The following is a 24,287-nucleotide window of genomic DNA, read 5'->3' as shown; positions in this document are numbered from 1 at the left end:
AGGTTGCCTACCCCTGATCTAAGCAATGCAGAAACAGTAACATAAGAAAATAAAGGGAATCTGAACCAAATTTTCTAGACCCATTAGACAGCAATAAAAGACATTTGGCTAATCAGTGAGACCTTAAACCAGGGGTGGGCAAACTTTTTGGCCCAAGGGCCACATCAGGGAATAGAAATTGTATGGTGGGCCATGAATGCTCAGAAAATTGGGGTTGGGGTGAGGGCTCCAGGGTGGGGCCAGAAATTAGTTCAGGGTGAGGAAGGGGGCTCTTTTGGGGCAGAGGAGTAGGGTCCGGGCTCTGGGGTGGGGCTGGGGTGAGGAGTTTGAGGGTGCTCTGGGCTGGGACCGAGGAGTTCAAAGGGTGGGAGGGGGATCAGGGCTGGGCCAGGGGCCTGGGGAGAGGCTCAGGGTTGCAGGCTCTGGGCGGTGCTTACTTCAAGCGACTCCCAGAAGCAGCGGACATGTTCCCACTCCGGCTCCTACACGGAGCCGCGGCCAGGTGGTTCTGTATGCTGCCCCATCTGCAGGCACCACCCCTGCAGCTCCCACAACTCCCGCAGTTCCTAGCCAATGGGAGCTGTGGGGACAGCATGCAGAGCAGAGCCCCCTGGCTGCCCCTACACGTAGGAGCCGGAGCAGGGCCATGCCGCTGCTTCCAGAAGCAGCATGGAGCGGCCCCCAACCCTACTTCCCGGCTGGAGCGCCGGAGCAAGGCAAGCCCCAGACCCCACTCCCCAGCCAGGGGTGGCTCTATGTTTTTTGCCGCCCCAAGCATGGCAGTAAGGCGGCCTTTGGCGGCACGCCTGCGGGCGGTCCGCTGGTCATGCGGATTCGGCGGCGTTTCTGCGGGTGATCTGTCGGTCCCGCGCCTTTGGCGTACCTGCCACCGAATTGCCACCGAACCGCGGGACCGGCGGACCTCCTGCAGGCACGCTGCTGAAGGCAGCCTGACTGCCGCCCCCCGCGGCTTGCCGCCCCAGGCACATGCTTGCTGCGCTGGTGCCTGGAGCCGCCCCTGTCCCCTGCGGGAGCTGGTGGGCTAAATCCGGCCCGCGAACCATAGTTTGCCCACCCCTGCCTTAAACTAAGGATGGATCTTAATTTTAGAAAGAGTGTGCCCTGCTGGTCAAGAAAAGATTGAAAGGATAAGAGGGAATTGCCGGTCATCGTTTCTTAAAAAATCATCAGACACTTGAGAATGGAAACCATTAACATCTTAAAACACATTGGAGTCTAAATTAGAGCTGTCACCTTTTTGAAAATGGAATGCTGGACAGTTACAGAAAACTTGCAAAGGGCTGTGGGCAGCAGCCCAAGCTCCAGAAACCTGAGGGGTTTAGAGCCTGAGATGCAATTTCCTTTATCTCTTATAAAATCCTCTAAAATGTCCCATACAATACATAAACCACAATTAAAATGTCAACAACCTCCAAGGCTGATGTATTTCCCAATTTAAACGTATACACTCTTTCAGCTCGATTCTGTGTTCTGCTATGTGCAGCTTGTATCAAAACTCAAGCAGCATAGCAAATTGAATATAAAATTCAGAGGGCAAGCTGCCTGTGCATGGATTTATCCCTGTGAAATTACAGAGCTCAGGAATGTATATGCTACTTGGCATGCAATGTGGGAGGTAGGCACACTGGTCCAACCATAAGACTCTCTCTTCCCTGCCTCTAAGCATCTAGTAATTACCTAGCTAAGGACAATGGTTGTCCCTTCATCTCTGCCAAGGACCTGTGGGCTTGGCCCAAAATTCTTCAGTTGTCTTTGCTACATGTGCATACCCATGACCAGTGCTCCCCATTCCCAGCCATCTTGCATTCCTCCCCCTCCACCGCACATCCACTCCCTCCCACCCCCATCCTGCATTCCACCCTCTGCAACCCCACGTAGATCCATAGCAATGTAGGGCTGGAAGGGACCTCAAAAGGTCATCAAATCCACCCCCGTGTGCTGAGGCAGGATCAAGTAAACCTAGACCATCCCTGACAGGTGTTTGTTCAACGTATTCTTAAAAACCTCCAACAATGAAGATTTAACAACCTCCCTTGGAAGCCCCGTCCAGAACCTAACTACACTTAAAGTTAGGATGTGTTTCCTAATATCTAACCTAAATTTCCCTTGCTGCAGATTAAGCCGATTACTTCTTGTCCTACCTTCAGTGGATGTGGAGAACAATTGATCACCATCCTCTTTATAACAACCCTTAACATATATTCAGACTTATCAGATCCCCCCTCAGTTGACTTTTCTGAACACTAAACATACCCAGTTTTATTTCTTTTAACTTTTCCTCGTAGGTCAGGTTTTCTAAACTTTTTATCATTTTTGTTGCTCTCCTCTGGACTCTCTTCAATTTATCCACATCTTTCCTAAAATGTGGCATCCAAAATTGGACACAGTATTCCAGCTGAGGCCTCACCAGGGCTGGGCAGAGCAGGACAATTATCTCCTATGTCTTACATACAACACTCCTATTAATACACCCCAGAATGATATTTGCCTTTTTGCAATTGCATCATATTGTTGACTCTCATTCAATTTGAGATCTACTATACTTTTCAGCAGTACTACCACCTAGTCAGCTGTTCCCCATTTTGTAGTTGTGCATTTGATTTTTCCTTTCTAAGTGTAGTACTTGGCATTTGTCTTCACTAAATTTCATCTTATTTCAGACCAATTCTCTAATTGGTCAAGGTCATTTTGAATTCTAATCCTGTCCTCCAAAGTGCTTGTAAACCCACCCAGCATGGTGTCATCTGCAAATTTTACAAGCATACGCTCCACTCAATTATCCAAGTCATTAAAGAAAATATTGCATAGGACCAGATCCAGGGGTGACCTTAGTGGGACTCTACTAGAGAAACCCTCCCAATTTGACAGCGAACCATTGGTACCTACTTTTTGAGTAAGTCTTTCAACCAGCTGTGTACCCACTTATAGTAATTTGCTCTAGACCACATTTCCCTGTGAGACTGTCAAAAGCCTTACTAAAATCAAGATATAGCATATCTAGTATTTCCCCCTAGCTACTAGTATCTTACCAGGAATCAAAGTTAGGCTGATTGGTCTAGAATTCCCCAAGTCATCTTTGTTCCCTTTTTTAAACATCGGTACTATGTTTGCTCTTCTCCAGTCTTCTGGGACCTCATCTATTGTCCATGAGTTCTTGAAAATACTTGCTAACGGTTTCGAGATTGCTTCAGCTATTTCCTAGGATGAATTTCATGCAGCTCTGCCAACTTGAATACATCTAACTTAGCTAAATGTTCTTTAGCCTGTTCTTTCCCTATTTTGGCTTGTGTTCCTTCCCCCTTGTTAATATTAATCGTGCTGAATCTCTGGTTACCATGAAGCAAAACTGGCATTAAACGCCTCAGCCTTCTTGATGTCAGCCATTATTAGCTCTCTTTCCCCGTTAAGTAGAGGACCTACGGTTTCCTTTGTCTTTCTGTAGCTCCTAATGTATTTAAAAAGGCTCTTATTTCCTTTTATGTCCCTTGCTAGGTGCAACTCATTTTGTGCCTTAGCTTTTCTGATTTTGTCCTTACATGCTTGTGGTATTCTTTTGTACTCTTCCTTATCAATTCATCCATGTTTCCACATTCTGTAGAATTCCTTTTTGATTTTCAGGTCATTAAAGATTGCCTGATAGAGCCATATTGACCTCATATTATTCTTCCTATCTTTTCTTCGCATTGGGATTGTTTGTTGTTGCAACCTGAAGATTGAAACTTCCAGCTCTCCTGAACTCCTTTTTCCCTTAGATTTTCTTCCCATGGAACCTTACTTAACAGTTTTTTTAATTGGTTAAAGTCTGTGGGTTTTTTTTTTTTTTTTGGTAATTCCACTGTCTTTATTCTGACACTCTCACTCCTTCCTTTAATTAGAATCATGAACTCTATCATTTCTTGATCACTTTCATCCAAATTGCCCTCAACCTTCGGATTTGCATCTCCCTGGTGGTCAGAATCAAGTCCAGAATGGCTGCCCCCAGTTACATCCTTGACTTTCTGAAATAAAAAGTTGTCCCCAGGATGTTCCAAGAACTTATCGGAAATATGGTTTTGCCATCTTACTTTTCCAACAGCTGTCTGGCTAGTTAAAGTCCCTCATTACTACCACTCCCTCCACCCCCATCCTACATGTCTCCCTTTGGCCCCGCACGTCCAATCCCTCCCACCCCATCCTGCAACATCTCTCTCCCACCCCCTCCTACATGTTTCTCCCTGGCCCCACACATCCAATCCCTCTCACCCCCATACCCCCATCCTGCAACATCTCTCTCCCAACCCCTCCTACATGTCTCCCCCTGGCCCCACACATCCAATCCCTCCCACCCCCATCCTGCATGTCTCCCTTTGGCCCCGCACGTCCAATCCCTCCCACCCCCATCCTGCAACATCTCTCTCCCACCCCCTCCTACATGTTTCTCCCTGGCCCCACACATCCAATCCCTCCCACCCCCATACCCCCATCCTGCAACATCTCTCTCCCACCCCCTCCTACATGTCTCCCCCTGGCCCCACACATCCAATGCCTCTCACCCCCATCCTACATGTCTCCCTTTGGCCCTGCATGTCCAATCCCTCCCACTCCCACCCTGCATGTCTCCCCCTGGCCCCACACGTCCAATCCCTCCCACCCCCATCCTGCATGTCTCCCCCTGGCCTCGCACATCCAATCCCTCCCACCCCCATCCTGCATGTCTCCCCCTAGCCCCACACGTCCAAACCCTCCCACCCCCACCCTGCATGTCTCCCTTTGGCCCCACACGTCCAATCCCTCCCACCCCCATCCTGCATGTCTCCCTTTGGCCCCGCACGTCCAATCCCTCCTACCCCCTCCTACATGTCTCCCCCTGGCCCCACACATCCAATCCCTCCCACCCCCATCCTGCATGTCTCCCTTTGGCCCCGCACGTCCAATCCCTCCTACCCCCTCCTACATGTCTCCCCCTGGCCCCACACATCCAATCCCTCCCACCCCCATCCTGCATGTCTCCCTTTGGCCCCACACGTCCAATCCCTCCTACCCCCTCCTACATGTCTCCCCCTGGCCCCACACATCCAATCCCTCCCACCCCCACCCTGCATGTCTCCCCCTGGCCCCACACATCCAATCCCTCCCACCCCCATCCTGCATGTCTCCCTTTGGCCCCGCACGTCCAATCCCTCCTACCCCCTCCTACATGTCTCCCCCTGGCCCCACACATCCAATCCCTCCCACCCCCATCCTGCATGTCTCCCTTTGGCCCCGCACGTCCAATCCCTCCCACCCCCTCCTACATGTCTCCCCCTAGCCCCACGCATCCAATCCCTCCCACCCCCACCCTGCATGTCTCCCCCTGGCCCCACACATCCAATCCCTCCCACCCCCATCCTGCATGTCTCCCTTTGGCCCCACACATCCAATCCCTCCCACCCCCTCCTACATGTCTCCCCCTGGCCCCACACATCCAATCCCTCCCACCCCCATCCTGCATGTCTCCCTTTGGCCCCGCACGTCCAATCCCTCCCACCCCCTCCTACATGTCTCCCCCTGGCCCCACACATCCAATCCCTCCCACCCCCACCCTGCATGTCTCCCCCTGGCCCCACACATCCAATCCCTCCCACCCCCTCCTACATGTCTCCCCCTGGCCCCACACATCCAATCCCTCCCACCCCCATCCTGCATGTCTCCCCCTGGCCCCACACATCCAATCCCTCCCACCCCCATCCTGCATGTCTCCCCCTGGCCCCACACATCCAATCCCTCCCACCCCCACCCTGCATGTCTCCCTTTGGCCCCACACATCCAATCCCTCCCACCCCCATCCTGCATGTCTCCCTTTGGCCCCGCACGTCCAATCCCTCCCACCCCCTCCTACATGTCTCCCCCTGGCCCCACACATCCAATCCCTCCCACCCCCACCCTGCATGTCTCCCCCTGGCCCCACACATCCAATCCCTCCCACCCCCTCCTACATGTCTCCCCCTGGCCCCACACATCCAATCCCTCCCACCCCCATCCTGCATGTCTCCCCCTGGCCCCACACATCCAATCCCTCCCACCCCCATCCTGCATGTCTCCCCCTGGCCCCACACATCCAATCCCTCCCACCCCCACCCTGCATGTCTCCCCCTGGCCCCACACATCCAATCCCTCCCACCCCCACCCTGCATGTCTCCCCCTGGCCCCACACATCCAATCCCTCCCACCCCCTCCTACATGTCTCCCCCTGGCCCCACACATCCAATCCCTCCCACCCCCATCCTGCATGTCTCCCTTTGGCCCCGCACGTCCAATCCCTCCCACCCCCTCCTACATGTCTCCCCCTGGCCCCACACATCCAATCCCTCCCACCCCCACCCTGCATGTCTCCCCCTGGCCCCACACATCCAATCCCTCCCACCCCCTCCTACATGTCTCCCCCTGGCCCCACACATCCAATCCCTCCCACCCCCATCCTGCATGTCTCCCCCTGGCCCCACACATCCAATCCCTCCCACCCCCATCCTGCATGTCTCCCCCTGGCCCCACACATCCAATCCCTCCCACCCCCACCCTGCACTCCTTCCCTGTCTCCCACATCTATTGTCCCCACCCTACGCGCCTCCCCCTAAATTTACTAGCCCCACCCTCTGCTCCCACAGCACTTCCTCTGCGCCCCCCCCCCCCCCCCCGGGCTCCCTTATCTGCCCACCCGCCAGGTGAGCAGAGTTCCCCGGATGGAGCTCGCCGTGGTGGGGCGGGGCTCGTTGCCAGGGAAGCGAAGGCGCCTCGTCTCTGTCCGGTCGCCAAGGAAGTGAGACCAGTTGCCAAGGCGGCCTGTGGGGCCGGTTGCTAAGGAAGTGATGGCGTGGGGGCGGGCGTGCGGGTTGCCAAGGAAGTGAGCGGTGGTCGATCCCCCCGTATCCGGTGCAGCAGGAGGAGCGGCGGCGGGGGAGGGGGCTCCATGGTGACAGCGCAGGTGAGTTCCGCTCTGACCCCCGCCGCCCATTGACAGGGTCCGACCCGGGCCGTAGAGGGCCCCAGCGGGGGGAGGCACTGCGGGGGCGGGGGGCTTCGCAGCGACCGGCAGGGAGCCCCCTCCCCATCATAGGGGCGAGCAACGGAGGGGCGGCAGCTCTGTTGCACGCTCATATGCGCGTCTGGGCGTGAAAAGGAGAGATGGCAGCCCCGTCGCGCACGTGTGTGTGCAAAGGAGGACCGGCAGCCCCTGTTGCACACGCGTGTGTGCAGCTGGGCGTGTAAGCGAGGTCGGGCAGTCCCTATTGCACACGTGTGTGCACATCTGGGTATGCAAAGCAGGGTCGGCAGCCCCTGCTGCACACGTGTGTGCCCCCATCGACGTGCAAAGGAGGGTCAGCAGACCCTGTCATGCACACACATGCACCTGGGCATGCAAAAGTGGGACGGCAGCTCCTGTTGCACACGCAAGTGTGCACCTGGACATACACATGTGGGATGGCAGTCCCTGTCGTATATGCGTGTGCGTATCTGGGCGTGCAAAGCAGGGACGTGTGTGCATCTGTATGCAAAGGAGGGATGGCAGCCCCTGTCATGCATGTATATACCTGGGCATGCAAAGGAGGGAGAGTTTCCACCCAGATGGCCATGTGAAGGAGGAACCAACCTTATGAGTATAGAAAGGAAGAAATCTCTCATTTGGGCATGTAAATGGGCACTCTTCTTTCCCCCACCCCTTTCCTATGACTGTGTCAACCTCCTCATCGGCCTGCTGTGTATTTTCAGAATGATTTCGGTGGCATTACAGGCTGTTGCATGATCTTATAACCCACTGCAATAGCTTTGAGTTCTCTCCACCACAAAGTTCACTATTGCTCAGCTGCATTTATTGTGTGTTATCACGACACCTAATGTCATATCGGAGATCTAATGTGTCACAGTCCCTACAGTATAGGACGGTTAGTCTCTCTAGTGTGGTTCTCATGTTGGTTTGAAGATGAAGGCCGACACTCAGAAACTTTGTGATCTCATAACCAGAGATGAAGTTACAGCCTCAAAAGTACAAGGAGCTTGGAGTTTACATAACTCTCTGTAAGCTCTGGTTTCTCTGTCAGTGGGAGGGAGGCATCTAGGAAGTAATAATGCCCAAACAGTCTTGGGATGGTAGTGGGCAGCAAATTAAATATGGGTTTGCATTGCATCAAATGGCAGCAAAAAAAAAGAGCAGAGGGGTGATGGTCCCTTTCTGGGGTGTGTTCACACCTGGGATAATCTGTTCAGTTCTGAGCACTTCTTTAGCAGAGAGTGAGAGAGAAAAATTAGAGGGAAAGCGCAACAGAGAGGGGGTTGGAGGTATTGGGTTCTGAGAAAAGATTAAAAGAACTAAATGCAGTTAAGTGAGGATGTAAGTCTACAAATATCTGAAGACCGTACACAGCAAGAGGGGAATGTGGTTATTTAGGGTGATGCCTGGTGGTATAAGTATAACCAAAGTAATGAGATGAGATTATGAAAAGTAAGAATTAGGCTGCATATTAAGAAAGTCTTCCTGACAGGAAAACCTGTTAAGTTTTGCAGGGAAGTATAGCTGCTCTTTTGCTTGGGAGCGTTAAAAATAGAGAGGTTAAAGCACACTAGCACATGTCCAGTTTGGTACAAGTCCTGCATTGGCCCCAAGGGCATAGACTAGTTGGTCCAACTGTTCACTACTATCTCTGATTTCTAAAATTCTCTGATGATTAAATGTGACAATTTGTGATGTCACTCATTTTTTCAGGCATGACTTCATAGTGTATTAAAAGAGAATAGGGCTTAAAATTCTTCCTGCAATCATTGAGGGCAAAATTTAAAATACACTAATCTCAGTCTTGAAGTCTAACGGATTAGAGGCAATTTGGGATTTTATCCAGATCTCTTTGGATTTACTGGTTTCATGAGGAACAACTGTTAATCATAGCATACAAATAAATGGTGCTGTGACGTAAAGCAAGTGATTGTTTACAAGCTATTCTATCCCATCTATCTCCAGCTGTTTCTTGTAGTGAAAATTTTGCAATATAATTTTTGGTGACTATAAAATATATAGTTTAAATTTCCCTTTAATTTTTAGTTGAGACAAATTTCTGTTCAGATTCCCCAGAATAACGCATAATGCTTTCACCAGGAAGAAGAGTTCAACGAATGAATTGATACACCAGTAACTGTTAACAACAGCAGCCAGCAGCAATGGAAGTGGATCGTGATGAGTTAGCATGACAATAGTGCAAATCAGGGGTGAGATAAGATGAAGGAACTGACTTGTTTGTGGCAAAAGTAGATCTGAAGTGTGCATTTGAGCAAGGCAGTCCTAGGTGGCTGACAAATAGACAACATAATTCTCACTAAATATATATAGGATACAAAACTGTGAGAGTGAGTGGTTGATTCCTCTGCTGTTAGGTATATTTTCTCTTACATTCAAGATGGCCACATGTGAATAGCAGTATGCTCTTGTACTGAAAAAAAAATCTACCAGAAGATTAAATGAACCTAGGATCACATAATCCTAGTCAATATCTTTTGTGGAAGGTGCCAGAGATAAAGGCAAGAGGATAACATTAAAGATAAAACACACCTCTGGTTCTGGCTGCTGAATGAATTTCATTTGTGAATAGAAAGTTAGTCTGTTGTTGATAAGGTACATCCCCAGCAGTGTTAATTGTTGTATGGTTTTTGTTTTATTTTTCATAACTTTTTGGCCCAAGAAGAATCTGGAGAATATGTCCTGTATATAGTTTTGATTAACAGAGTCTGCTTCAAAGAATCCTGTAGGACAGTTTGGCTGCTACAAATGTTAGTTTAATTTGTTTGACAGAAGAGTGCTACTGAAGCAGTCGGAGATAGTCCTATTCAGAGATTAACTACGTTGATTAGAGGTGGCATTTCTGTAACAGATTATAGCCCATACTTTCAGAATCTCATGAGCATTTCCATGCCTAATTTGAATGTACGTATGGTGGTAAAGGTGTATACAGATGTGCATTCATTTTTGTCCATGCAGGTCTGAGATATTTTCAGTTGCAGGAGCACTGAATGCTAGGGCAGAAGTGGAGGGAGCAGCATATATTTGGGTGGCATTCACAAGTTTATCAGCAAAGAAGGAGGGTATGGCTTTGTGTGCTTTTACAAGTCTTGAATCTGACTTTCATATTTTCTCTTGACTGGCATTTTAAATATATATTCCTTTCTGTCCAGTTAGTGAGCCTATCCTTATTGGAGTTGTAAATCAGGAGGGAAAAGATGACTGTATTTTAGTCAGTAGCATCTGGAGACTCATTGGCTATACACTGTATTGAATCCTTTGTGCAAGTTTATAAAGCACTGCAGATGCTCAGCCACTTTGGTCAACTCAATGCACATTCCGGATCATCTACTTTGAGTTCCAAGTGGCATACCTTCTCCACTCAGGGAGGCAAGCAGTTTCCATGAAGACATTGAGATAATTTTAAAGGTCTTACTGAAATTTCAGTAAATATTATTACATGTGTTTCTTTGGTGCTCTAAGATTACCTCCTGTTCTTATAAATGCCTTGTTCACAGCATGGGCATTGGGATAGAAAATGTTTTTGGTCCTCTAGCTGTACACCTGAACTTCTCAGGAGGTCCCCTCAAGTAAAGAGACAGAGACAGGATGCAATTACAGAATCAAAAATTTAGTCCTCAGATGTGGTATGTTTGCTATAGCTCCAGCTAGCATTAGAATAGAGGGAAAGCACTGAGGGAACCAAACAAATTGACTTTAAATCCTAGATGGGCTTTTCTGAATTTGCTTTATACTTAGGTCCAGCTGTTGGAAAGATTTCAAACAGGCATCCTTCTTAGAGGGTTCATTTTTTAAAAATTGGTTTGTCTGAAACCTTTCAGTTGCATTTCATGAGCCCATCGATGAATGGCTACCTATTTTCTTTTAAAGGGAAGCTCAATGTGCTAATGACTAGGGATGGATCAGCATGTTTCACCATCTCCAGGTGTCTCCTCATCACAGAACCCATAAACTGCAGGGCTTTGTGAATCAAATTGTTCTGTAGCATGAGTTTTGTCTACTGCAGAACCTTGTAAAACCAGATGGCATTCGATCACTTAGTACTTTAGAACTTGGATGTGGAATATATTTCATCATTTTTGGGTACTGGAGCAGAGCTGGCCTATACAAAGAATCCAAATAAAAGTATATTGGGATGGGAATAATTATGGCATAGATCTGTTGAAAACTGTTGACCCCATGACATCTAGAGTACACATGGCTATCTTCAGCTTAGGATGTACGAGTTGAAGCTGGGGGAAACTGGTGTTACTTTGCAAGCTCCAACCCTAAAGTAGCAGGTACACTAGAAGAAGGTGGAGTATGATCAAAGACCCATGTACTTTTTGCTCATGTTAATTATTTTGATATTAAGTTAAATTTATTTTATTCTTTCCTCTAATTTTTAAGGACAGGGTCCTCAGCCTCTCATAAGAAGTGGTGCAAATGAGCCTTTAACCAGCCTTAGGAGGGAGGAATGTTGGGCTGATGTAAATCTGGCATCCTGAGTTCTCCCATTCTCCATCTCTCAGCTCCATGCAGAATATGTATTGGGGCAGGCTGTGAGGGGATAGGGGCATGATGGGAGTTGGAGGACGAAGATCCAGGACCAGACTGCAGTGCACTTCGCTGATCCCTTGCCAGCTTCGTTGTCCTAGGTTGTATAAGTTATAATAGCCTGTGGCTGATCTAACTTGCACTAGGGGCTGGTTCAGGACCAGAGAGGCATAAACACAACCTAGAGCCATCTTTATGGCTTCTTCCTACCCGCTCCACTATGCTAACTGTGAATTGGAACTGCGTCCTCTATTATTAACATGCTACAGATGTTTCTATTGCAAATGCATAACTGCACCATAGATGTTGGTAGGGAGGAACCTGAAGGTTTTGGCAACAATGGGGGAGGAAAGCTGAATTTTACAGCTTTTAACACTGAATGGGAATATTTCTTCCATCCACCTTGTGAGCATAGTTGGCGGTGACTTGAAATTTTGTCATAACCAGCAATGCAGTCCTTAACAGCAAAAAGCTGTCTGACTGCGCCTGCCCCAGCATCATCCACTATCTCTAACATCCGCAACAAGCACAGTAGTTAAATTAAGTGTTGATATTTAATTGCCAGTTGGTTTCAGAGTTAACACACCATTAAGATGAATGGGGATGGTTTACTCTACTTTCCCAAGTGTGCAGCCAACTCTGCCTTGGGGGCTTTGGAGCGGAGCCCGGAGTTGGAGCGCGGAGGAGCAGTGGAGCTCCAGGTTTTTGCCTGGAGCTGGAGCGGAGCCGGAGCACAGCTCCAAAGCCCTTCTTGCCAGTTCACATTGAAGGTTTTCTTTGCAATGATAAGGACTAGAAATGCATTTGTGTGTGTGCGCTTGCGTGGATGTGTGTGTGCGCGCGTGAGAGAGAGAGAGACTGTTTAGCCCTGGTACACACTACAAATGTATGTCAGTATAACTACATCTCTCAGGGGTATGGAAAAACCACACCCCTGAGTGACATAGTTATATAAACCTAACTCCTGGTATAGACAGTGTTATGTCAATGGGAGGGCTTCTCCTGTCAACATAGCTATAGCCTCTCGGGGAGGTGGAGTTACCTATGCCGATGAGAGAAGATCTCCCGTTGGTGTAGGTAGCATCTTCACTAAGCGCTACAAATGCACAGCTGCACCAGTGGCACTGCAGTGCTGTAAGTGTAGACAAGCCCTTAGATTCTGCCACATGTTTCTGTCATGGATAGTAGATTCTGCATTAAATTCCAGGGCTCTGGAAACACAGACTACACACAGCACTAGGTATCATAGTTGAAAGGTGAAAAGAAGCTTTATGGGTTTCTCTTGAATCCTGGCAGCTATGGCAGTTCCATTAAAGATTTATTATGCTGTAATTAGACCTACAAAAGGTGACTTAAAATGTAACAAAGAAAAAGCATCCGTGGTACTTTTCCAGGCAATATCTTTCCTTTAAGAGATCCTACAGATGAGTTTTAAACCTATGGCAGGAAACTGAATCACTGCATCTTTCTGATGACATAACATGTAAATAACATAGGACTAATTAAATCTGAATCCTGACCCTGAAGTGCCAGAACCGAAATGTGACTCCCTCCAGAATCCAGTGTATTTATATTTGATTTCCAAAGAACCTCACAATCTGTCAGGTGCTGCTGCAGTAAAAACAGTCAAGGACAATTTTTAGGCAACTAAAAATGCAGGCATTTAAAGCTGGTAGTGCATAAGAGGATGCACAAAGGCTGCTGTTCACCAGTTTCTTTTTGTCTGCGTTGGTCCTCTGTGACCTTCCATTTCTCTGCAGTATAAGGGCAGCTGAAGAGGGGGAGGCAGCAGCATTAGGTTAATGTAACTGTTTCATGCCTCTTCCCTGAAATTAAATGTGATATGCCAGGAAGAGTATTGGCAAGGGAGTGGCTACTGTAAGCTCTTCATTATGAAATGAAAATGTTTAGTAACAGAAGGTAGTTTTAATCAGAGGCAACTTTCTAAATATATGTATAATTTCTTCAGATCTGTCCTGAATTTATAATTTTGCTGGATGAGTTGTAGCACTTGATCTAAACACTGATTGGGTTCCTCACAAGAACCTCTAAACAGCATCTTTAATGCAGTAGGCAGCAGCATAAGCACCAACAGGGGTGAAAGTAACTTAAAGGATTTACCAGTATGCTGGAGTCCTGAGCAGGGGGTGTGGCCTCAACCGGAGGTGGGGGAGCCTTTAGAGCCTTAGGTCCTTTAAATAGAGATTTAAAGGGCCCCGGGCGCTGGCTGCAGTAGTGGTGGCTGGTAGCCCTGGGCCCTTTAAATCACTGCCAGAGCTACCAGCTGCAGAGGTGGCTGGGAGCCCCGGGGCTCAGAGGCCATTTAAAGGGCCCGGGGCTCCAGCTGCCACTACTGCAATGGAGCCCCGGGCCCTTTAAATCGCCGAAGGAGTCCCGGGGGTCCCAGCTGCCACCACTACCCCCGGGCAGCAAGGCTCGAGCGGCGATTTAATGGGCCTGGGGCTCCGGCTGCCGCTACCACCCCAGGCCCTTTAAATCTCTGCCGGCTCCGGCAGCAGAGCTCTGGTGGCAGTTTAAAGGGCCCGGGGTGGTAGTGGCGGCCGGAAAGCGGCGGCTTTGACCTTAGCCTGCAGAATTAAATGAGTTGAATCTGTGCCTTTGCACAAAAATTTACTGAAAAGTAGTCACGTGCCCTTTCTTTATTTCTAGGTTTTCAGTGCTCCTGGCCTTCCTGGATCACCTGTCTGTCAAATCTCTCCAGCCACCGTACTGTCATCATGTCCAAGTTAAAGAGTTCTGAATCCGTCAGGGTGGTGGTGCGGTGCCGGCCAATGAATGGGAAAGAGAAGGCAGCTTCATATGATAAAGTTGTTGATGTGGATGTCAAGTTAGGGCAGGTATCTGTGAAGAATCCCAGGGGAACATCTCATGAGCTGCCTAAAACCTTCACCTTTGATGCTGTCTATGACTGGAATTCCAAGCAGTTTGAACTTTATGATGAGACCTTTAGACCTCTGGTGGATTCTGTCCTGCAAGGGTTCAACGGGACTATCTTTGCCTATGGGCAGACTGGGACAGGAAAAACATATACAATGGAAGGAGTGCGTGGTGATCCTGAAAAAAGAGGGGTCATCCCCAATTCGTTTGACCACATCTTCACCCACATCTCTCGATCTCAGAACCAGCAGTATTTGGTTAGAGCTTCTTATCTGGAAATATACCAAGAAGAAATCAGAGATTTGCTATCAAAGGATCAGTCCAAGAGGCTGGAACTGAAAGAGAGACCAGACACTGGGGTGTATGTGAAGGACTTGTCATCTTTTGTCACAAAGAGTGTCAAGGAGATCGAGCACGTCATGAATGTGGGGAACCAAAACCGCTCAGTTGGTGCTACCAACATGAATGAGCATAGCTCTCGTTCCCATGCCATTTTTGTGATCACTATTGAGTGCAGCGAGGTGGGACTTGATGGAGAGAATCACATCCGTGTAGGAAAACTCAACCTTGTGGACCTTGCAGGCAGTGAACGCCAGGCCAAGACTGGAGCACAGGGGGAAAGGTTGAAGGAAGCTACCAAGATTAACCTCTCCCTTTCAGCTTTGGGCAATGTTATATCTGCCCTAGTAGATGGTAAAAGCACTCACATTCCATACCGGGACTCAAAACTAACTAGGCTACTTCAGGACTCACTAGGTGGCAATGCTAAGACTGTGATGGTGGCCAATATAGGCCCTGCCTCTTACAATGTAGAAGAAACTCTTACTACCCTGCGATATGCCAACCGTGCCAAAAACATCAAGAACAAACCAAGAGTTAATGAGGATCCTAAGGATGCACTGCTACGAGAATTCCAGGAAGAAATCGCTCGGCTCAAGGCACAATTGGAAAAACGGTCTGTTGGCAAAAGAAAGAGGAGAGAAAGGAGAAGAGATGGTGGGGAAGAGGAAGAGGAGGATGGAGAAGAGGGTGATGAAGGGGATGACAAAGATGATTACTGGAGGGAGCAGCAGGAAAAGCTGGAAATTGAGAAGAAAGCTATTGTAGAGGATCACAGCTTGGTGGCAGAAGAAAAGATGAGGTTGCTAACGGAGAAGGAGAAGAAGATGGAGGATCTGAAGCGAGAGAAGGAAGCAGCAGAAATGCTGGGTGCCAAAATCAAGGTAGAGTGCTTGTTGGACTCCTTGAAGGGAATGTTCTCTGGGTTTAGGGAAGGATGGCAGTTCATCGAATTGGGATGCTAACCATGTAGAGAAAGTTTCAGAGTAATGGTGAGGGGGTATACCTGGGTCAGAGTAATGGTGAGGGGGAGTGCCAGAGTCAGAAGTTTTCAAAATCGACTTTATGTAGACAGAGGTGGGAATTCCTTAAAAAAATGAATTTAGAAATAGTTTTTTATAGATGAGAATTTATAAGATGTTTTATATAATTTATGAACTGTGGTTGTAGAACCTACTTGTAGGACCCTAGGAAGTCAGTACAAGAGATTAAATGTGATATACACACTTCTTATTATACTGTAACTTATAAGTAACAAGCTTCATTCTGTTACTGATTATTAGAAACTTATATATGTGAAAGCCTCCATGTCAACCTCTCAGACAAAATGTGGGACGGATTGCCATAATGCAGAACACAAGACAAATTACTAGTGCATTAACCTTACAATTATGTAGGATTTCACAGAGAGAACAATTTACATAACAACAGGTTTAAATTTGGATGTTCAGTGAGTGACACCCCTTATAAAGGAGAGTTCAGTGGTAACTACCTAAGGAGTCATTACTGTTTTTTAAAAAGAATGAGTTACATAGCTGCTTGAGAGGTTAACCTCTCGATATGTTTTTTTCTTTCAGGCAATGGAAAGCAAGCTCCTTGTTGGAGGGAAAAACATTGTGGATCACACAAATGAACAGCAGAAAATCTTGGAGCAGAAACGTCAGGAAATTGCAGAACAGGTAAGAGAGGGGGAACCAATTTATTATTTTGTGGCAAAGAGCTGCTATTCTAGACCTTTCAGAAAACATGAAGGTAAGAAAAACTATAAACTAGTGTTCCTGAGATTAATGATTGATCCCTAGCCCTAGTTTAATGATTACTGGCAAAAGAGAGGTAAAAAGGGTTTGTGTCCTTTTTACTGCTTTATGATGTATAGAGAAGGCCTGTAATCTTTTTTTCCTCATTGTTTTTTACATTAGAGACTCTGGTCCTGGTTCTTGGTTAGAAATTTCTGTGGTGGAAAACTAATGAAATGATATCATCATAAGACCCTAGAGAGTGAAAGCTGCAGCAATTAAATGAGGAGAGGGATATTTAGTCAGACTATTTACAACTTTTTCTATTTTGTGTTTTTGTTGGTGCATATTTAACTGCAATGACTAATTAACATTTTGGAGAAAGAAAGTCCTTGCTACGGTTTCAACACTCCCACTCCTTTAACTGAGCTTATTCACAATAAATATCCTATGAGGTGCCCAACAAACCCTTCAAAGTCAAATAAACACAGGGTTGATGTTTTAACAACTTGCAATTGGAATCTAAATCCAGAGTCCTGGATCCCAGGCAAAAGGGACGCCTTGGATGTGGCTTTCATGTATGCAGGCACCGAAGGCAACAATATGACAGTGTTGATCTAATCTTGTTTGTGGTATTCCTTAGAAACGTCGGGAGCGAGAAATCCAGCAACAAATGGAAAGTCGGGATGAGGAAACATTGGAGCTGAAAGAGACCTATAGTTCCCTACAGCAAGAGGTGGACATCAAAACCAAAAAACTCAAAAAGGTAAAAAGTAAATAATGCTAGGTCAGATGGATTGGAAACTGAATGGCACTGCATGTGAAGGTGAGAGCAACATTGAATAGTCATTGCTCTCGTTCTTCTCACCTGTTCCAGCTATTTTCCAAGCTGCAAGCTGTGAAGGCAGAGATCCACGACCTCCAGGAGGAGCACATCAAGGAGCGTCAAGAACTGGAACAGACCCAGAATGAGCTTACCAGGGAGTTAAAGCTAAAGTAGGTCCCATTTAGAGTGACCAGACAGCAAATGTGAAAAATCGGGACGGGAGTGGGGGATAATAGGAGTCTATATAAGAAAAAGACCCCAAAATCGGGACTATTCCTATAAAATCAGGACATCTGGTCACCCTAGTCCCATTGCTCCATATGCTGCCCTTAACTCTCACTAAAGGTATTTTATTCTTGGGAGTTGGCTTGCAATCCACTGCTTATAGAACAAGAGACAACTAGAAATTCCTCCTCTTTGTCTAGGGCTGTGTTGGAGAGGTTGTGGGATGTTAATGAGATGTTAATTCTCCTATTTGCATATGTCCCATCTTTGTTCTTGCCTGTTATCTACAGGCACCTGATTATTGAAAACTTTATTCCCCTGGAGGAAAAGAACAAGATCATGAATAGATCTTTCTTTGATGAAGAGGAAGACCAGTGGAAACTGCATCCCATAACCCGGCTGGAGTGAGTTTACCCCCTAACCTTACTTTAAGACTGGGTCACATGAAGACTTCAAGCTGGCCAGAGCAAGATTCTCCACACAGTTTTAGCCTCATCCAGCAAGAGTACTTAAAGTCAGAATTAAGTTTTAGCCAAACTGTAACCTGAATATAGTAAAGGTGAAGGCAAAGTTAGGAAAATTCTAACCTGTGAGGAGAGGAAGGAATTTTTACTGATAATGTCACATATGCACCTCTACCTCGATATAACGCTGTCCTCGGGAGCCAAAAAATCTTACCATGTTATACGTGAAACTGAGCTATATCGAACTTGCTTTGATCCATCGGAGTGCACAACCCCGTCCCTCCGGAGCACTGCTTTACCGTGTTATATCAGGTCATGTTATATCTGGGGTGAGGTGTGTGTGTGTGTATATATATGTATATATATAATCTTCCAAAGGATTGCAAATTGCTTTGCAAACTACATATAGTATTGTGTTCAACATTAAAAACAGATTCAACATATCTACTATAGTTATTTCCTATTTTAAAGATAAGATATCTCAGAGGCCAGTGTATAGAAACTATTGGCAAATCCTGACTGTATATAAGAGGTTCCAAAGAGCAAATGTAGAATGAAAGGGCCAGAGGAATGTACATCATCCTATGGTCTGTACTATAGGAATGTGTAGGAATCCCATAGTAAGCTCAAAACAACAAATTGGAGAGGCCAACTTATGAAGGACTGTATCTAATACTGCTTGCTGGGTTTTTACTGTCCTGTTGGAGCACATTCCCAGGGGCCTGTAGCAATCTTCTTTTTCCAAATAGATACACTGGATTGCCTCAGTGCATTGTAGATCATAGAATTATAGAATATCAGGGTTGGAAGGGACCTCAGGAAGTCATTTAGTCCAACCCCCTACTCAAAGCAGGACCAATCCCCAACTAAATCATCCCAGCCAGGGCTTTGTCAAGCCTGACCTTAAAAACCTCTAAGGAAGGAGATATTCTGATTGATTCAAATAATGAAAAACCTTGTCAGTTTTTGGCATGTGATCGATTCAGTACTCATCTCCTTTTCAGTAACCAGCAGATGATGAAAAGGCCAGTGTCAGCAGTGGGATACAAGAGGCCTTTGAGTCAGCATGCCAGGATGTCCATGATGATTCGTCCAGAGGCCCGGTACAGGGTAAGCCCAAACGTGGATGCAGCCTGCATCGCCTTACCTCTTGTGTTCAGAGGAGTATGAATCTCTGAGGATATATAGTTGTCCTACATAAACTGTGACAGATGCAGAAGACTGTGGAGAGGAAGCCTCCCTCTTGACATATTAAAAATGTGTCTTAAACCCAGCAGTCTGGTGTTGTTCAAGAAGAGTTTATGACCTTCATGCTGCTGATAAGTTACCTTCACCTGGTGTTGATTGAAAGTGGTAAAGTAAAAGCTTAAGCAGGGTGATAGGAAAGTCACAAGCCAGAGAGAATGAAGTGGCCCGAGAGCAGTCTTTGTGACGAGGGTAATGTGACCACGCACACACGGGATATATACATTTCCAATCAATCTAGGAGTTCTGGTAACAATCCTTATCAAAGCGTGGAATACGTCAGTATAGTGAGTGGAAAGTCTGAGTATGTGTGGACATTGATGGTTCTGGTTCTGCTTCCACTTTCTTAGGCAGAAAACATTGTGTTACTGGAGCTAGATATGCCTAGCCGAACAACCAGAGACTACGAGGGCCCAGCCATTGCTCCGAAAGTGCAGGCTGCTCTAGAAGCAGCTCTGCAGGATGAAGATGAGATACAGGTGGATGCCTCCACTTTTGAGAGCATGTCAAATAAAAAATCAAAATCCAGGTGAGTCAAGTTGCAGAAAGTAGGTTATGTCCACCTCTGTCCATTGGACCCCAGTCAGCAATGTATGCATGCATAGGGTCACCGTCTGTCTGCAGGACTGGTCAGTGGGATGAAAACTAAATTAGCCCTGAGGTAGGTGGAGAGAGATGGGTAAATAAGGCAGACGAGCAAGCTGAGATTGATAGAGAATTATATCCAGTCAAACTCATGCAGCTTTTGGGAGGTTCGTTTTGATGTGTAACAGGCAACTTTCTTTGTTTTTACTTCTTCAGGCCTAAAACTGGAAGGAAATCGGGGGGATCCTCTTCCTCGGGCACCTCTGGGTCTCCGCTCTACCCACAGTCCCGGGGGCTGGTTCCTAAGTAAAAACAGCAATTCCTCTCCAGGGCGTGAACAGCATTTGCCTTCTGAGAGCAAAGACAAGTAAAAACCTGCAGAGAGGACTCTCAGCCAGACTCCAAGCCCTTTCCTTTGGGGAATAGCAATGGCCTCTTTGCAGTTTAACTGACTTGTGTCAAAATGTGCCAGTCCCAGGTGTGCTGAACCTTGCAGGAAAAGATTTGCTCACAATCTAGCAATCAGCCCCTATTGGGAACAGATTTTAGTTAGGAAATCAGAAATGCATGAGGTACGTTAAAGTGTGTTAGAAGCAATGGGAAGCATGAGGATCACCTCACAGCATCGCCCTCTCTCCTTCTGTTCCAGCCCCCTTGCTGCACTGGGCTCTCTTGCTGTTGGGCAACAGGAAAGAGTTGAAAGTCATCTCAACAGAATCAACTCTCCAGAACCTCAGGATGAAAACTTAGTGAGGTTAAAAAGTGGAGGGCGTATCCAAACTTGACTAGGTGCAGTGTTTTCCTCTTTCTATTGAAAGAATGGCATCTTCATTTGGGGTTAGAGTTGGGTTGAACAACCCTGAGACGGGCAGGATTGGAGATCTGTTTCCATGCACTTCACAGCTAGACCTCTCCGCTTCCCTTTAGAAATGTAGAACAAGAGAGGATCTTGGAAGTATATTTTGCTCCTGTAGAATGGAAGCAATAGAAACTGAAGTCTCTATCTGTTTACAGACATCAGTAAGAGCTCTTCTAAACTGACCTGCTAAAGACTCAACCCCTACTGGCAGGGACCACCTTGTCAAAGAATAAGTCTGCATACCAGTGCCAGCTCCATACTAGCACTCTTCTCCATCCCACACCTGGCATTTTAGACCAGCGTCCATACTGAATATCTAAAGCCTACAGCGTGTATGGCCATTTTCTCAGATCTTCCACCATTTGTAGGAAATGTAGATCTAGCTTGGTGCTAGGTCTCTGCCAGGAGGCACACATGGCCGGTTCTGCCATTCCCTATGACGTGGATGGAATCTGGAGCACTATGAGGCAAAGCCATATTAGACTGCACTTTTCCGATAAGTATGCAATCTTTCCCTTGATGTTATGAGGCGCTTCAGTGCAGGAGGTGCCTTTTGTGTCTCATCGTGCTCCAAGAACATTCCCTTTTCAGTCTTAAGCTTTCCTGAATACAGTGAGGCTAGGTGGGAATGAGGGCCATGTGTAATCACCAGTCTGGGGTTGCAAGGAAATCTGATATAAATCCCAAGGATGGTACACTGAAATTGAAAGGGGAAGAACTCCTGCTTTAGATGGTGTCTTTTCAAAGTTTGCCCTATGACTAATATCACAGGCCTGCATGGTCCAGTGGGGAGAGGGGAGCTGCTGTATTGGATGGGCTCAGAAGACAGAGGAAGGTGTTCCTGTCTTGCGTCTCACTGTTCAGCTTGTAACTTTTAGTTCCTTGTATATTGAAAGTTGGGATATTTTTTTTTTTCTTGATTGTTGTCAACTGTTGTCCTGTGATTGTTTTTACCCATTACCTTTCCCTTGCAGATGACCTCTCCCTAGACTGACCAGTGTATGAGAACTTGCCTGTTTTTAGAAATACTCTAATGTAGGGACTCTACTTTATGTTCTTGTGAAGTATCCATTGACTGACTCTGTCCAGTCTGGAAAAACTCCATTGTCTCTGACCGCCATGAGCAGAAGGAACACAACAGTTCTAGCATAAAGCTCTCCTCTGCATCTTGCTGGCATGGTGCCTTGGTGAGTCAGCTGCTCAGGTGGACGTGGGTTAAGGTCTAACCCAGCTGCTTTGATTCAAGGAGTAGATTTCTGGATGAGGACCAGATGAATATTTTTTTAAATGTTGATGCGGGGAGGAGAGTTTTGCCTATGGGTGAGGGAGGAGCCATCTGCTCATTTTCTGCTAACCTAATAATGGAAGCCTGGCATAACCTTCCTTTTTATAAACCACTGTTTCTGTACAAAAACCCTTTTAATTCCTCTCTTGTGGTATAAAACAGAGCGTCAACGGTTCCCCCTTCCCCCCCCGGTATATAATCTTGTTTACTTCATCATTGAAAAGAGGATTGTATGGTTTACGTATTCAGAGAATTGAAATGAGATGAAGTGACTGTATAACCTGAGACGGTGATATATACATGATATATCTGTGCCTCTTCACTCTCCACTAGTCCATTGGGTTTCTGTATGAAATTTGTAAGATTTCCCATGTGGCAGGAATAAGTACATTGGAAATCACAGCCCAAACCCAGACTGTTCTGCTTTTACTGTTTAATATGCTAGAATGGCTATACCTCCGAAAGCCCTGTTTTATAAATGTGTATAAGTTAGGGTGAGAGAAAGGGAATGGGGTAGGCAAAGTATAAAATTGACTTTTAGTTACCTTTACCCACCGCTCCATTTTAAACAGTACGTCCAGTGAATAAGGGATAATAAGCAAATCTCAGGGCAACAGCAGCTTTCAGCTTCTCACTCTGATTGTGCTTCCCCTTTAGATCCATAGGGTACGTCTACACTGCAATTAAAAATTTGTAGCTGGCCTGGGACAATCAACCTGGGCTTGTGGAGCTCAGGCTCAGGGGCTATTTAATTGTGGGGTAGACATTTGGGCTTCGGCTGGAGCCTGGGCTCCAGGACCCTGCAAGGTCCCAGAGCTCAAGCTGGAGTCCAAGCCCAAACATCTACGCCACAATTAAACAGCCCCTGAGCCCTGTGAGCCCAAGTCAGCTGGCACAGGCCAGCCATGGGTATCTAATTGCAGTGCAGACATTTTGTGGCAGCGACATTGGGATGAAATTAATGCATTTGTCTTAAGTTGTCCAACGTTAGTGAAGTTCTGGATCGACATGTCTAACAAGTGATCCTGCCAGGCGTGTGCCTCTCTGCTGCATGTGGGTATGATCTGAACCATCTGGGCTTCCTGCAGGCGAACAGCCAAAGACAGGAAATCCACCAAGTTCCTGGAAGAGGCCCTGGGAGAATGTGCACAATCATTCTCTTCAGAGGACTGTTTAAAATCCTCCTCCTCTTTGCTCTGCTCTGTATAATTGGATACAATTTTATTTTTCAAGTTACGTGCAGTAAAGATAGCTTTTCTGTTCCAGAGTCAAATCCCACACGAAACCGAACACATAGGAATTACAGCACTTAAAATTCTTAATATAGGTCTGATCGCCCTTTGTTGAAAGGTTTGCATGCTGCTTGAATCTTATAGAACATATACCTCTGTGATGACCTTTTGAACTGTAACGATGCATTATACAGACTTTTGGGTTAATACAGAACTCTCTAGTTGTAGTCCTTCCTCACTGTGTCTAGAGTCATTGCCAAGTTTCAGAGAAGCATTGATTCCTGTAAATCTGGATATTTTATCTGTCCTGTCTTTTAATTTCTGATATCTGACCATTCAACCAGGCCTTAAAAGGGGAAGAAGTGATTCTTGTGGCTTTCTTTCTACAGTGTTAAACACATAGACAAATGAGAAAAACATATGTGCACAATGCAAAAGCCATAATCAGATGCTTAGTTGGAACTGAACAAGAACAGTGTTCTGCACCGTGCAGTGGTCATTTAGCTCCCTATGATCTAGGCACTTACTACCTTACCCTCCTCAGCCCGATTTCTCTTGTTTCTGGAATGAAGTGCCCAAGGGTGCTTGTGGGCACAACTGTCTTTGTGAGATTTCACTCCTTGGTCTTACACTGATCTTGACCTTTTCTTTGGTGACCTGTAGACAAAGAACATCTCTAGTTCTGTCAATAGGTTTTACAACTTATATTTATTTGTATCATCTCTTTTGGCTAGGAATGTAAAAGTGATCCTAAAATAAGATGTGTAATAAAATCAATCAGATTTATTGTATCTAGCAGAACTTGTCCTTTTTTCATTCTTAAAGGAATTTATAAATCATTGCAGTGTTCACAGATCCTTAGGTGGCTTTAAAACACCAGGCCCTCGTTCTATTAGAAAGTGTCTGCAAAGCTAGCCTTATTATAACTAAACAATGGAATGTAAATGTCATTGTGACAGGTGACAGACAGAAGCCCCAGAGAATAACATACTCATTATTAACAGAATATGTATAG

At 46.5% G+C, this 24,287-nt stretch overlaps 1 protein-coding gene across 2 annotated transcripts; it reads left to right on the top strand.

The window, feature by feature from the left end:
- The first annotated feature begins 6,905 nt into the window (after positions 1-6,905).
- KIF3B (kinesin family member 3B) lies at positions 6,906-24,067 on the top strand. Of its 2 annotated transcripts, none has more exons than XM_054046120.1 (9): positions 6,906-6,961; positions 14,249-15,699; positions 16,393-16,494; positions 17,195-17,317; positions 17,429-17,547; positions 17,893-18,006; positions 19,071-19,176; positions 19,662-19,840; positions 20,546-24,067. In XM_054046120.1, the coding sequence occupies exons 2-9, from the start codon at positions 14,317-14,319 to the stop codon at positions 20,679-20,681; spliced, it is 2,262 nt and encodes a 753-aa protein (XP_053902095.1). In that variant the 5' UTR covers positions 6,906-6,961; positions 14,249-14,316; the 3' UTR covers positions 20,682-24,067. The 2 variants fall into 2 exon arrangements, with proteins under 2 accessions (XP_053902095.1, XP_053902096.1); XM_054046121.1 differs by having other exon boundaries at positions 20,113-20,636.
- Positions 24,068-24,287: the final 220 nt, after the last annotated feature.

Source organism: Malaclemys terrapin, chromosome 12, assembly GCF_027887155.1.
Source record: "Malaclemys terrapin pileata isolate rMalTer1 chromosome 12, rMalTer1.hap1, whole genome shotgun sequence".
NCBI lineage: Eukaryota > Metazoa > Chordata > Testudines > Emydidae > Malaclemys > Malaclemys terrapin.
This window is presented reverse-complemented; position numbering and strand designations above follow the sequence as displayed.

Excerpts from the sequence above, each read along its gene's own strand:
- KIF3B (XM_054046120.1), top strand. The coding sequence starts at position 14,317 with ATGTCCAAGTTAAAGAGTTCTGAATCCGTCAGGGTGGTGGTGCGGTGC. Across the intron at positions 16,495-17,194 it reads GTCAGGAAATTGCAGAACAG|AAACGTCGGGAGCGAGAAAT; the intron begins GTAAGAGAGGGG and ends GGTATTCCTTAG. Across the intron at positions 17,548-17,892 it reads ACCAGGGAGTTAAAGCTAAA|GCACCTGATTATTGAAAACT; the intron begins GTAGGTCCCATT and ends TGTTATCTACAG.